Below are 15,557 nucleotides of genomic sequence, written 5' to 3'. Positions count from 1 at the left end.
CAAGATAAAATAAATGGACTGCATTTATATAGCACTTTTCCATCTGCATCAGACGCTCAAAGCACTTTACACATCAATGCCTCACATTCACCCTGATGTCAGGCTGCTGCCATACAAGGTGCTCACTACACACCGGAAGTAACTAGGGGATTAAGGACCTCTGCCTTTGTTTAGGCTCTGCCCACATTCGTTGTGGTCCTTAATCCCCAGCTGGAATTTAATTTTTCTAATAATTTTTATTCAGATTAGATGACTACAGTGAGTTCAGAAAGTCGCAGTGCTTCATTTTTCCACATTTTGTGTTCCAGCCTTATTGAGAAATGGATAAAATTCTTTTTTTCCCCTCAAAATTCTGCACACAATACCCCATAATGACAATTCGAGTTTGAGATTTTTGCAAATTTATTTTAAAAATAAATAAATAAATAAATAAAAATGACATGTCCATAAGTATTCATCGTTTTTCCATGAAGCACATAGTGGAGCTCAGGTGCCTCCTGTTTCCACTGATCATGCTTAAGATGTTTCTGCAGCTTAATTGGAGTCCACCTGGGGTCAATTCAGTTGATTGGACATGATTTGGAAAGATACACACCTGTCTACATATAAGGTCCCACAATTGACAGTCAGAGCACAAACCAAGCATGAAGTCAAATGAATTGTCTGTAGACCTCAGACAGGATTGTCTGGAGGCACAAATCTGAGGAAGGGAACAGAAACATTTCTGCTGCTTTGAAGGTCTCAATGAGCACACTGGCCTCCATCATCTGTAAATGGAAGAAGTTCAGATCCACCAGGACTCTTCCTAGAGCTGGCCGCCCATCTAAACTGAGGGATCAGGGGAGAAGGACCTTAGTCAGGGAGGTGAGCAAGAACCTGATGGTCACTCTGTCAGAGCTCCAGCATTCCTCTGTGGAGAGAGGAGAACCTTCCAGAAGGACAACCATCTCTGCAGCAATCCACCATTCAGGCCTGTATGGTAGATTGGCCAAACTGAAGCCACTCCTTAGTAAAAGGCACATGGCAGCCCACCTGGAGTTTGACAAAAGGCAGCTGAAGGACTCTCAGACCAGGAGAAATAAAATTCTCTGGTCTGATGCAACAAAGACTGAACTCTTTGGCATCATGTTTGGAGGAAACCAGGCACCATCCCTACAGTCAAGCATGGTGGTGGCAGCATTATTCTGTGGGGATGTTTTTCAGCATCAGGAACTGGGAGACTAGTCAGGATTGAGGGAAAGATGAATGCAGCAATGTACAGAGACATCCTGGATGAAAACCTGCTGCAAAGCGCTCTGACCTCAGACTGGGGCGGTGGTTCATCTTTCAGCAGGTCAATGACCCTAAATACAGCCAAGATATCAAAGGAGTGGCTTCAGGACAACTCTGTGAATGTCCTTGAGTGACCCAGCCAGAGCCCAGACCTGAATCTGATTGAACATCTCTGATCTGAAAATGGCTGTGCACCGACGCTCCACATCCAACCTGATGGAGCTTGAGAGGTGCTGCAAAGAGGAATGAACCAAACTGTCCAAAGATACGTGCACCAAGCTTGTGGCATCATATTCAAGAAGACTTGAGGCTGGAATTGCTGCCAAAGGAGCATCAACAAAGTATTTAACAAAGACTGTGAATACTTATGGACATGTTGTAATTCATTATTATCAGGTTGTCCTAAAAGTTCCCTAAAAAGCCTTCAGTTAATTCAAAATGCTGCAGCTAGAGTACTGACGGGGACTAGAAGGAGAGAGCATATCTCACCCATATTGGCCTCTCTTCATTGGCTTCCTGTTAATTCTAGAATAGAATTTAAAATTCTTCTTCTTACTTATAAGGTTTTGAATAATCAGGTCCCATCTTATCTTAGGGACCTCGTAGTACCATATCACCCCAATAGAGCGCTTCGCTCTCAGACTGCAGGCTTACTTGTAGTTCCTAGGGTTTGTAAGAGTAGAATGGGAGGCAGAGCCTTCAGCTTTCAGGCTCCTCTCCTGTGGAACCAGCTCCCAATTCAGATCAGGGAGACAGACACCCTCTGTACTTTTAAGATTAGGCATAAAACTTTCCTTTTTGCTAAAGCTTATAGTTAGGGCTGGATCAGGTGACCCTGAACCATCCCTTAGTTATGCTGCTATAGACGTAGACTGCTGGGGGGTTCCCATGATGCACTTTTCTCTTTTTGCTCTGTATGCACCACTCTGCATTTAATCATTAGTGATCGATCTCTGCTCCCCTCCACAGCATGTCTTTTTCCTGGTTCTCTCCCTCAGCCCCAACCAGTCCCAGCAGAAGACTGCCCCTCCCTGAGCCTGGTTCTGCTGGAGGTTTCTTCCTGTTAAAAGGGAGTTTTTCCTTCCCACTGTAGCCAAGTGCTTGCTCACAGGGGGTCGTTTTGACCGTTGGGGTTTTACATAATTATTGTATGGCCTTGCCTTACAATATAAAGCGCCTTGGGGCAACTGTTTGTTGTGATTTGGCGCTATATAAAAAAAATTGATTGATTGATTGATGTGATTTCTTAGGTTTTTTTTTTTTTTTTAATACATTTCCAAATATTAAAAAAAACCTTTTTCTTGTCATTATGGGGTGTTATGTGTAGAATTTTGAGGGAAAAAATAAATTTACTCCATTCTGGAATAAGACCCAAACATAACACAATGTGGAAAAAGTGAAGCGCTGTGAATACTTTCTGGATGTGCTGTAGACACATAACATTTTAAAATGCTCAGCATCAAACCTTTATTTCATCTTTCTTGTACTGTTTGTTTTTGCTTTGTTTTTTCTGTGTCCCCAGATAACGGCGCTGATCCTGGGTTTGGCACGTTCTCTCTCTCTCTCTCACACACACACACACACACACACACACACACACACACACACACACACACACACACACACACACACACACACACACACACACACACACACACACACACACACACACACTTTATTTCACACATTTCATGTTGTAACCTTCATATGTGATAAAAGTAAAAGTTTCCATCTACCCTCCAAACACATGAGAAATGACAGGGTTGTTTTGTTTAAAAAAAACTTTATATTCACAAAGACAAGCTGAACTTTTCGCTTGGTTTGTCCACATATTTTTTTGACCTTGGGTCAGTTCAGACTCCCTATGTGGGAGGGAAAAATCAAGTTAAAATCAAATTTGTAACAGATCTACACAGGCAAGGACCCCAGCGCAGAGAACCACAAGGCAAGGCATTTTGAACGGGTTTTATTGTCCATAGCAGCCAGCAAAGTTCATGACAGGAACCCGACTGATCGATCCTCATGGCAGCAGAATTATACAAAACACAGAGTTCAGGTACCAGAGATTCTCAGACCATGGAGTCCAAGTCAAGGTGTCCAGAAGGGCAGCAGAGGTTTGTGATGTGGAATCAAAAACACTGGAAGTGGAACATGAGAGAGAGAACAATACAACGTAACAACTTGGAGACGTTCTAACGCCGGTTATCAAGGACGCTGAGCAATTAAACCCCAAAGTGTTGGGGACACACAAACACGGAAATCAACAACACAGGGAACATTTCACAATAAGAGCACAAATAATAACCATCACATGTTTTGGAGGAGGTGATGGTCCAGTGGTTAAGCGTTGGGTTTGAGACCAGAGGATTCTTGGTTCAAATCCCAGCCTGACCAGAAAATCACTAAGGGTCCTTGGGCAAGGTCCTTAATCCCCTAGTTGCTCCTGGTGTGTAGTGAGCGCCTTGTATGGCAGCACCCTGACATCAGAGTGAATGTGAGGCATTATTGTAAAGCACTTTGAGCATCTGATACAGATGGAAAAGCGCAACATAAATGCAGTCCATTATTTAATTCACAAGAAAAATATCAGGAAACGAACAGAAAAATTAGTCGTAAAAATAGGGACTGATGAAATGAAGTGATTCGGGAACGTGACCCCTGACCAGACTGTGCTGAGCAAACACCAGGGGGCGGAGCCAGGAAGGGCAGCAACACATTCATTTGAACTTTTTTATGTACTGAGGTCAAAGGTTGAGCATTTGAAAATGTTTGAACTTTTGATAGTCATCACAGTGTTTTGTTAAAACTCTTTGGATCTGAAGCTGCACTTAAGTCTACATTGGGATCCTCTGAAACATTTCCTGGCCCAGATCCTGAAGTGGGTCAGTCCAAGATGAAATGGAGCATAAACTGGAATGAGACTCCACGGCAGTTCTGACCCACATCCTTTGTTCAGACGCAGTGCTGCCTCACTGAGCCGCATTTACACGTCAGCAGGAAGTCAAGACGCAAACATCCACATGGACAAAATACGAGTGTTCAGAAACGATCCTGATCCTCCTGCAGAACTTCGACTGAACTCGTTCCTCTTAATGAGGACAACACTGGAACCGAAACACATCAATCAACAGACCCTGACGCCCAGCCACAGACTAAGGATGCACCGATCCACATTTTTTCACTTCCGATCCCATCCCGATACCTGAATTTAGATATCTGCCGATTCTGATACCAGAGCTCTGCTTGCTTTAATATTATTATTATCATGATTGTTGATTTTAAGAGGATATTGTGTATCACCAGTTATACAGCCTCATGATGAAGTATTTAGAGGAGGATTTTCTTAAAAAAAAAAAAAAAAAAAAAAGACCTAAAAGCTCAGTTACAATTTGCCAGAAGGTACATCTAAGATGAAAGCCTAGATTTGATGTTTTGGTGAAAGATTAAGTACTTTTATTTATAGACTTAAAAGAGAAAAGACAGTGCTCTCTCTCTCCTTCTCAATTCAGTTTCAATTGAAAGATACATTTACATTGTCAAAGCATGTATTGGAGCAAAAAAAACCATGAAAAAGTCCTCACTTGCTCTCTGTCTCTTTCTCCCTTGCTCTCTCTGTCTCTCCTTCGCTCGCCGTTTTCCTGCTGAGCAAACACGAAGCCTTTCAACTGTAAAATAAACTGTAAATTTCTAAATGTATCATCAGCAGTGCTCACATGAGTAACTCTGGATTAGGATTTTAATGGAGATTTTTCACATTCAGTGGAGAGAGAGAGAGAGAGAAAGTGAATCTCTGTTCGGCTGTCCTCCTCAGCTGTGCGCTGCTTTTCCACAGCCTCGGGACATTGATGCGGCTGATTTTTCAGTAACAATTCAGTTCATTTTTCGGGAAATCCGTGCTCGGCAGCACAGATCATTCGAAGAAATTAGCCTTTACCGTGGCTTACAACTCTCGGCTGTGGTGCGCGGAAGAAACAGCTCTGCTTCAGCTCAGAAACCTCCCCCTCCTCTCCTCCCACTCAGCAGTAAACAGAGCAAACAGCGCTCGAGAGGTTTCACAGATGTGGCTTCTCTCCAGTATCGGAACATCCTGCAGATTGGATCGGGAAATTCTGATCCGCAAATTACGGGTCAGCTTGCCCCAACACTACCACAGAGCCAAGGCCCAACCGCAGAGTATGGGACACTGCCAGAAGAAAACATCATCAACACAGAGGCATCACTCTGACTTTTATTCACCACACACACTCAGGATGACATCACAAACATTTAAGTCTCAGCTCGTGTGTGTGTGTGTGTGTCTGTGTGTGTGTGTGTGTGTGTGTGTGCGCGTGCATGCGTGCACACGTGTGTGTTTACAACCCAGTTTGGACTTGCGTCCTGAGTCATGACATGTGACCTTTTTTATTGCCCAGGCTAATAAAGAGCAGCATGTTTTGATTTGTAATAAGTTACGAGTTGATTCCGAGTGATTTTAGTTCCGTTCCCAAAAGTACAAAATCAGTTTTCATGCAGGTCGAAAGGTTTTGAAAAACAGCAGCTGGAGTCCTGAGCTCAGAGTTCCCGGACCACCTCCTGGTGGGAGATCTGAAGGACAGACTTTGTGGAAGTCCTGCTGATTGTTTGTTTGTGTGAAGTCCCCTTGAATTGACTTTGGTTCCTGTCTGCTCAGATCCTCTACATGGCCTCGTTCTTCTACACGCTGAACTATGTGTGGAGCCTCTACACAGGGATTCGGGACCAGTTCCACCGCTGTAGTGCTGGATCTGCTGGTCAGGTGAACACAAAGCACCAAGCCAGAACTCACGGTTCCACCTGGTTCCTACAAGCACCAGACTCAGTACCATTCATAGCTGTGTGGAACCAGCCAGTCAAGGGCAAGAAACGAAGCAGGTGCCATGATCACTGAGAACCACGGCTGAGAAACGCCGTCTCAATTGATCAATTGATTGTGAGGGTGTGAATGTTTTGAATCTGTTCTGGGTCTTGATTCTTGACCTATACAGATCCTGGTGCCCGTATGGAACTGATTTCTCTGTGGGCCGTGATTGGTGAAAGTTAGTCCGTGTTTTATTCTGCTGTTAGATGATGTGTTTTTTTAAGTTCTCACTGAGACCACCTGACCTCTGGGTGATGATTTTTATTTTATTTATTTTACAGTTTGCCTCCAGAATGAACGCTGTCAGTAAACTCACCGCACTGCTTTCAGGGTGAGTCTGAATCTTTGAGTTTTCTGAGGAAACGTACCAAAGGTGTGAATTGTGGTTTGACTTGAACATCTTGCTGCAGTTTGTTACCTGTTATGCTGATGACTCCAGTATTTATTCAAGGGAACATCAGCCGCTGCCAGGCCAACTACAGCGAACCCTACAGGTGAGTCCTGGAACTTTATCTGCAGAAAAGAAAAACTCAAACATGCAGTTTGATTCTACTTTGAAGCTCAGAGCCCACAAACTTCAAATTTTACTCTGAGAAAAGTTAATGATTTGGTTTGTAGGTTTTTTTGACCCTCATTGTTTGCCATACGATGGCAGGTGTCTGCTGATGCACACCGGAGCGCTGTACCTCACCTCTGAGCACCAAGATCCAATCAGAGCTTGCTACCACCTTCGTACCTACCGCATCACAGTCTTCCTCTTAACCTTCATCATCACCCTGACAGGCATCGTGGTGAGTTTATGCATAACACCAAAGGTCATGACCTCTACAGACGCTTGACATCACCTCTACAGACTTCCAATTTCATTTTATTTTCATTTATATAGCACCAAACGGTTTACAAATAAAAATTAATTTAAAAGGGTAGAAAACATAGTAACATACTATACCAGTATGCTAGCCATATGAAAGGGAAAATAAGTGCGTCTTAACTCTGGACTTGAAAGTCTCCACAGAATCTGACTGTTTTATTGACGCAGGGAGATCATTCCACAGAACAGGAGCACGATAAGAGAAAGCTCTATGACACACAGGCTTCTTATTCACATTAGGGACACAAAGTAGTCCTGCACTCTGAGAACACAGAGCCCGGGTTGGTATGTAAGGTTTTATTAGGTCAGCTAGGTAGGGAGGTGTGAGTCCGTGAACAATTTTATAGGTTAGTAGCAGAACCTTAAAATTTGATCTCACTGGGACAGGAAGCCAGTGAAGAGACGCCAAAATGGGTGTAATGTGGTCGAACTTTCTTCTTCCTGTCAAAACTCTGGCAGCAGCATTTTGAACCAGTTGGAGAGTCCTAAAATGCTGTGGACTGCTCTAAACCAGAAAATAGAACATTGCAGTAGTCCAATCTAGAAGAGACAAACACATGAAATCAGGGTCTCAGCATCAGGATGGGACGAATCTTCGTTATATTTCGCAGGTGGAAGAAAGCAGTCCTCGTAATATCTCTAATGTGGAGGTCAAAGGACAATGTCGGATCAAAAATTACCCCAAGGTTCCTCACTTTGTCAGTGTGATGTATGACACACGAGCCGAGGCTGAGCGTTAACTGGTCAAAATGATGCCGATGTCTCACTGGACCAAGAACCATAATTTCAGTCTTATTAGAGTTTAAAAGCAGGAAGCTGCTAGACATCCAGCTTCTCACCGATGCAAGGCAATCTTCTAAGCATTTTATGCGGATGAGATTACCAACAGTTATCGGCATGTACAACTGAGTATCATCAGCATAGCAATGAAAGGTAATCCCAAAACGCTGCAATGTGTGCCCAAGGGGTGCTATATAAAGGGAGAAAAGCAGGGTGCCTAAGATGGACCCCTGTGGAACCCAAAATTTCATGTCACTAAGGTTAGAGGTAGTGTTGTTGTACAAAACGCAGTGAGAACGACTGGTCAAGTATGATGTCAACCATGCAAGGGCACTCCCAGTAATCCCAAAATGATTTTCCAGCCTATCGAGTAGAATATGATGATCCACGGTATCAAACGCAGCACTGAGATCTAACAGCACCAGAACTGTAGTGGTGTCCGAATCCATTGCAAGCAGAAGATCATTCACCACTTTAGTGAGAGCCGTCTCTGTGGAATGATATTTTCTAAAAGCAGACTGCAGTGGCTCAAAAAGATTATTCTCAGTAAGGTGGTCCACAAGCTGCAAAATGATAGATTTGATATCAGCCAATAGTTTTTCAATACACGAGGGTCAAGATTAGGTTTCTTAAGGAATGGTTTAATCACTGCAGATTTGAATAATTTTGGAACAGATCCAAGTTAAAGAAAAATTAATCATTTCCAGCACAGTCGGCCCAAGAGTGGACCACAGGTCCTTAAACAGTTTTGTTGGTATAGAATCAAATAAGCAAGTTGTGCTTTTTATAGACGTTATGAGTTTTGTCAGCATGCCTAGTGAGATACTATCAAATTCTGTAAATCTAGGTAATACCTCAGTAGTGGTGCCCACCTCAATAGCAGGGTGTAGTGGCTGGGTTAAGGCATGCTGGGATATGTTTAACCTGATGTCATTTATTTTCTTCTTGAAGTAATCCAGGAAATCTTGTGCTGTAAAAGGAGAGTGACTTACAGGTGGTTCTCCATGAATAAGCCACCGTGTTGAACAAGAACTTTGAGTTATGCTTGTTTTTGTTGATCAAATCAGAGTAATAGGTCCACTTTGTAGTCATACTTGTAGTCTAAGATAGCATCACGCCACGCAAGGTGGAATACTTCTAATTTTGAACAATGCCATTTGTGTTCTAGATCTCTAGCCTTATGCCTGAGGTCACGTAAGTAATCACTGAACCAAGATGACTGTGTTTTCGGTGGGTGTGGTTTTAATAAAGATGGCACAATCGTGTCGAGTGCAGTTTTGAGAGCTGAGTTTAAACTGACCATAAGACTGTCTACTGATTGGTCAGTTTCCCATTGTGAAGCTAAGACATCAAGCAGTCTTAGTTGAGGTGTTGATGCATCGCCGTAATGATAAATAAGGTTATTGTTCCACTAAACACAGCAGCAAAACTGTAAACTTAATAAGTGAGTGATCAGAGACCACTGATGTAAGAGGCATGATGTCAATATTTTTTGACAGCAATAGCACGTGTGAGAACCAAATCCAGGGTATTTTCACTAATGTGTGTCGAGTCCTTAATGTATTGCTGGAATCCTAATACATCCATAATTTCCATAAATGATTTGCAGAGGGGATCAGAAGGCTTATTTATATGAATGTTGAAGTCGCCAATAATCAGAATGTTATCTGCACTAGTTGACAAGTTAAGGATAAACTCACCAAAGTCATCTAAGAATTCAGAATATAGGCCAGGGGGCCTATATACAGTGACAAAGTAATATGGCTGATTTTTATTCTTGTGACCTTGGCAATACGTAGCATCATGGGCAGAGCAGAGAATCAGATGTTAAAACTAATTATATTTGTGACCCCCAACAGCTAATAAACTAAACCAAGATTTATAAATAAGAGCAACACCCCCACCTTGCTTCACATTACATGGAAGGTGACTAAATGTATACACCGGTGGGCAGGCCTCATTTAAAGGGAGGACAGCTGTAGGTTTAAGCCAGGTTTCATATAACCCAATCATATCGAAGTGATGACCAATAATTACATCATTAATCAACAATGATTTTGACGACAGTGATCTTATGATAATGAGACCCAGACTAAGGACCTCAGTGGGGTTGATAGTTAGGCTGTTTGGAATTTGGGGTGGTTCCAGAGTAGCATAAATAAGATGCCTAGAAGGAGTTTTAGGTTTGAGACATTCCACACGGGTTGTAGGTAGCAAACACAAAATCTTTGATATAGCTGGAACAGCCATTGGGCCATCCTCAATTTGAATGTCATCCAATGTAGTAATGGGTATTAAGTTTGCAAAGCATATCCCTCTATGATTTTTATGGTCATGTCTGCGGAGACGGGCCACAGTCTCAACTGGACAAATTTCCCTCCCTGCCACATAAACTGCACTATCACCATAGTGGATTTTCTGCACTAATTTTCCCGCTAAGCTAATGGATTCCACACCCGCATTCGTCATAATCCTTGCAGGATCTCTAATTACCTGCCCCATGGCCTGGTGTAAAGTCCGAATGCTACCCTCCCTGTAGAGCTGTATCTATCTTCACAGACAAGATAGCGGCACCCCCAGTAGGGTGAAGACCGTCCAGCATCGGCAAGCCACAGTGGCCCCAAACGAAGGCCAGTTATCAATAAAGCTAAAGCCTTGCTCTCTACAAAATTGCGGCGGCCACCTATTTAATGATCAGCCTGCTAAACGGCTATATCTAGTGTCATGTTCCTTTGTCTGTCTACCTTTCTACAGCCTCAGCACCCTAAGATGGGAGGCAATGTCGGGAGCTCTGGCCCCGACATTTAACGTCAGCTGGCATCTATAACATGAGTTTGTGAGTGATAGAATCCCCCATCACTAAAGCCTTGAAAATCCAAGAGTGTAGCCAAGCTAGTGTGAGTTAACTGCTAACGAAAATGCTAACCACTCCTAAGATTCACACAGGAATAAAATAATGAGTTATAATTCACAGCAGTTACACTGAAAAATAACAGAAGTATTAGACTGGTCCTAACAGTAATAAAATAAATGATTAAAAAAAACAGCCTACCTAGCTAGTGCAAGCTAACCGCTAGCAAAACACTAACCACTCCTAAGAATCACACAGGAGTAAAATAACGAGCTAAGTAATAGTAACAAAAGAAACAATTCCAAAAAAAAAGTGTAGCTAAGCTAGCACAAGCTAACCGCAAGCGAAACACTAACCACTCCTAAGAGTCACAACAGGAGAAAATTAGTTAAATAAGAGTCACAACAGATGGACTAAAAAACTAAAAGAAATGTTAAACAGAAGAAATAAATACAACTTTGTTGTGATTACAAGGGTCTGTGAACCAGTGTCACTGGTGTCCTGCCCGATATCACATCTACAGACGCGTGACATAACGACGCTGCAGACGCGTGACATAACGACGCTGCAGACGCACAGCATCATCACGCTACAGCCGCTGGATATTGTTGCATTAAAGATATGTGAAATCACACTTTTGCACTATGAACATGCATTCAGGCCGGTCCAAAAGTATTTGGACACCCACTCTGTTTATGTAACTGTGCGTCTCGGTATGACCGCCGTGCAGGTGAAATGCTTATGTTCTTGTGGTCATGATTTTCGATTTTTAATTTAAAGGGTTTAACAAAGATATCACAGGAATTAACCGTTTACACACACAGTCCGTTGGGCATCTTGGTGGCTTACCTCACTCATCTCCTTCTCACACGGTCACTCTATTTTTGATATTTTTTGTGCCGCACCATACTGGTTGTAATTCTGAATGACTGATGGGATAGGCTCACTGGGATAGGCTCTGCCCCTGCCAACTTGACCTGGACTAAGCAGGTTTAAAAGATGGACGTGGTGGTGTACAGAGGCAACTGTCCAAATACTACTGGACCTGACAGTTGCTTAAATTTTTTTAATTCATAAGTTATTAGATTTTTTTCACACAAAATGATTGTAATTCCTCTTGTGGACACAGTTTGTGTGGTTCTGTCCCACTCCAGCTGCTCATGGGAAAAGCTCGCCACATTTACAGACGGGTTGTGACATCAAATGGTTACCTTGGTGACCAGCAGCGAGCCTCGTTCCGTGTGGTAGACCGGCGGATGCTCCTCTACCCGTCTGTCTTTGTCTTCTGCTGGGGACCAGGTTTGATTTTGTTCACAGTAAAGTTCAATTGTTCATTTTCTGACGCTTCTCCGGGTCTTAGTCGTGGTGGCAGTCGACCAAGCAGCTCATCTTACACTTCCCTGTCCTTGGCCAAATCCTCTAACTCTTCCCATGTGATCCTGACAAGTTCCCAAGATCACTGGGAAATATAATCCCTCCAGTGTATCCTGGATCGTCCCAGGGTCTCCTCCTACTTGGACATGCCTGGACGACCTCCTTAGGGAGACCACCAGGGGGCATCCTCACCAGATGCCCAAATCACCTCAGCTGGCTCTTTTCGATGTGAAAAAGCAGCAGCTCTACTCCTGGATAGTCGAGCTTCTCACCTTGTGCAGGAGTGTAAGTCCAGATACCTGACGTACGACTTTCTGATGCTTCTATCCACGATTTTATTCTTTTAGTCATTAACCAAAGCTCATCATGATTGTAAGTGAGGATAGGTGCGTAAATTGAGAACAAATAATAAGAGTCTCGCCTTCCGACTCAGCTCTTTCTTCACCATGATGGTCCGGTATAACATCTGTAAAATGTCAGACACCGCCCAAATCCCTCTGTCAGTCTCACACTCCATCTTACCTCCACTCGTGTACAAGATCCCCAGATACTTAAACTCCTCCACTTGGGGCAGTAAGTCTCCCCTGACCCCAAGGGGACAGTCCACCCTTCTCTGACCAAGGTCTCAGATTTGGAGGTGCTGATCTGAGCTGCTTCACACTCGGCCTCAAACCTGTTGAGTGACATTGGCGGTCACCGCCTGATGAAGCCAACAGAACCACATCATCTGCAAAAAGCAGAGATCACCAAACTCTGACATCACCAAACTGCGCTTTCAAATCTCATCCATGAACATCACACACCGGACTGGTGATGAGGGGCAGCCCTGGAGGAGTCCAGCACCCACGGGGAGCAGATCCAATGTGAGGCCAAGAATGTGGATGCAGCTCCTACTCTGATCATATAGAGACTGTTTCACACATTGTAGATGTTCTGATACCCCATATTCCTGCAGCGCCCCCCACAGGACACTTCCAGGAACCCGACTGCACGCTTTTCCCAAGTTCACAAAACACATGTCGACTGGTTTGTCAGACTCCCGAGGCCCATCTAACATCCTTGCAAATGTAAAGAGCTGGTCCACTGTTCCACATCCAGGACGGAACCTGCACTGGTCTTCCTGTATCTGAGGTTGGACTAAGGGTCGAATAAAGTCTCCTCTCTCGTATCCTGACATAGTCTTTCCCAGAGAGGCTGAGAAGTGTGATTCCTCTGTAACTGGAACAAACTCTCTGGTTTCCTTTTGTAAAGCTGGCGATCACCACCCAGTGGTAGTGTCCCTGACATCACGCCACACTGTATAATCACGTCAGCCATGACAGCCCATCATCCAGAGACTTCAGCATTTCACACTGACAGACAAACAGTAAACAGGCTTATGATGCCTTGCTCAAGAGCACTGCATAGAAACAGTTTAAGATGGGAAGCACCAACTGCGTTGGAGGAAAAGCACTGCTGAGATCCAGTTTGACTTTTTCTTTTTCATAGTAATTTTTGTATGTCTGAAAATAATTTTTCAAGTTTCTGAAAGAGAATTGGGGAGAGTTTGTGATTGGCTGTTGGACCTTTTTTCCACAGCGGTGTTTGTGGCAGCGATGCGGCTGGTGGTGCCCTCTGCAGGTCAGGGCGTGGTGGGCGTCGTCCTCTACATACTGCAGGTCCGAGAGTCCTAAAGGACTGAAGCACTAAACAGAACATTCCTTCCTCTGTCTCTCCTTGCTCCCTTTGTTCCCTCCTTCCTCACTTCCTTCCCTTCATCCTAACGTTCCGTCCTTTTGGATTTTGTTTTTTAAATTCCTTCATGTTTTGGTGAACATGTTTGTTCTGCTCTCGATGTCAGAGGCGGATTAGTCCTTTAACATTTTTTTTTTTTTTGTCTGCAGGCTTTCACTTCGGCCTCTCAGGGCTTCCTGAACTGTTTGGTGTACGGATGGACAAACGCCGTCTTCCGCCGGGCCAGCAGGATGGTTTTATATAGAGACATGAATACCCAGACTCCTTTGCTGCAGTCTCAGAAGAACAGAAGCTACAAGAGCATTTGCGGTGGAAGCTAAAAATAAAAAACAGGATGAGAGGAGAAGCGGTCGGTGTGTGACCGAGGAGAAACCATGCAGCTGTTCTCTGTTTTCACTTCTGGGTGTGTGCACGAGGTGCTCCGCCTCTGATCCTGAAGCACTGATGCGAGGAAAAGGGAAGAAGAAGAAGACGGGGGGAGTTTACGTCCAGAGGAAGAGCGATGATGAAAACAGGATTTGAAAATGCTGCTAGTCACATGACCACCTTAAATAACATACAGTAACTGTGAGTTTGAAGCAGACTTGTTGATGAGCCACAGGTTTGAAGCGTCACACCCGTATCGCGGCTGTAAAATTTCGTTTTCACTGTAATTTCCCCAAACTTTTCCTGGGCGGGCGTCACGTTGTTTCAGGTGTTCTGTGGAAATCCGTCAGATTCGCTTCTCCCCCGAGGAGCCGCTTTATTAGAAATAATATCCCAAACAATCTTCATCTCTTCCTCCGTGAAAGTGTTTAAACGCACGGTCTTACTGCCGTCACATGTCAATGCTCCCTGCTGCCTCGGTGAACCCGAGTGCCTTCAAACCATCTGCACGCTCTGAAACCGCAATCTGCCACCAGTGTGGAATAGAATCTTGAAGAAATTAGGACCAGAGATGAACAGTGAAAGTCACGTGATGTGAAGTGGCTGCCTGAACCAGCTCATGCTCACAACATCAGTGTGGCTGTAAACTGGGGTCAGCAACCTGCTCCGGGAGGTCACCGGCGTGATTCTCATGTCTGCCTGCTGCGGCCACACCCGATTGGTCAAGTCTGGTGTTTTCTGGCTCCTGGCTTAGGACAGGTGACCTCTAGGTGCAGGACAGGTGACCCCTCCTGTAAATTTTAAATTCAAATTAAAGTCAAAGTTAAGTCACAACATTAGCAACAAGATACTTTTCTATGTTTCAGCTTCTTTTTGTACATATTTAAAATGGTGTTTATCAAAGCGCCAAACACACTGAAATATGTAAACTGAATTAAAAAAAGAACAGCTGTATGTGTTTTCTTCATTTTAAAGCTACAATAACTAATCAGTTATAAAATTAATTGCCAACAATTTTGATCCAAAATTGTTTTTTTTTTTGTTTTGTTTTTTAAATTCACACATAAACTCAAAACATCAGATTCACATCTATCATTGAGCCCCTCAAACATCCAGTAAGAGTTCTTTATGAAGCCCCTAGGGGGCAGCAAATACCAAAGTAAAGGTTTTGTCTATAAAATGACAATTTGGGAACAAATACATAATGACATCATAATAACAGAGACAGGAAGTGACATCATGCCAAACAGGAAGGAAATCAACACAGTTGTTTCTAAGATGTAACTCTGGACGGACGACATGATTCTGACATCAACCATCCACAGAATCAGTAGAACCTTCAAGAAAATCAAGTGTTTCAGAGGTCAAAAGGAGAAACATATCGTAAAATATCTTGTTTCTGTTTATAACTTTGCTCTGTAATTTCAAAACTG

At 43.5% G+C, this 15,557-nt stretch overlaps 1 protein-coding gene across 1 annotated transcript in view; it reads left to right on the top strand.

Moving 5' to 3' along the window:
* tmem116 (transmembrane protein 116) overlaps positions 1–14,984 on the top strand; it is a 27,176-nt gene extending 12,192 nt beyond the window's left edge. The window contains exons 5-11 of the mRNA XM_034173704.1: positions 5,942–6,046; positions 6,430–6,479; positions 6,559–6,642; positions 6,804–6,939; positions 11,805–11,949; positions 13,603–13,682; positions 13,908–14,984. Coding sequence (XP_034029595.1) covers positions 5,942–6,046; positions 6,430–6,479; positions 6,559–6,642; positions 6,804–6,939; positions 11,805–11,949; positions 13,603–13,682; positions 13,908–14,078 — 771 coding nt within the window. The 3' untranslated portion in view covers positions 14,079–14,984. The remainder of the gene's footprint in view (positions 1–5,941; positions 6,047–6,429; positions 6,480–6,558; positions 6,643–6,803; positions 6,940–11,804; positions 11,950–13,602; positions 13,683–13,907) is intronic.
* The last annotated feature ends 573 nt before the right edge of the window (positions 14,985–15,557 follow it).

This window comes from Thalassophryne amazonica, chromosome 7 (assembly GCF_902500255.1).
Source record: "Thalassophryne amazonica chromosome 7, fThaAma1.1, whole genome shotgun sequence".
Taxonomy (NCBI): Eukaryota; Metazoa; Chordata; class Actinopteri; order Batrachoidiformes; family Batrachoididae; genus Thalassophryne; species Thalassophryne amazonica.
Note: the sequence above shows the minus strand (reverse complement) of the source record. Positions and strands in the feature narration are given on the sequence as shown.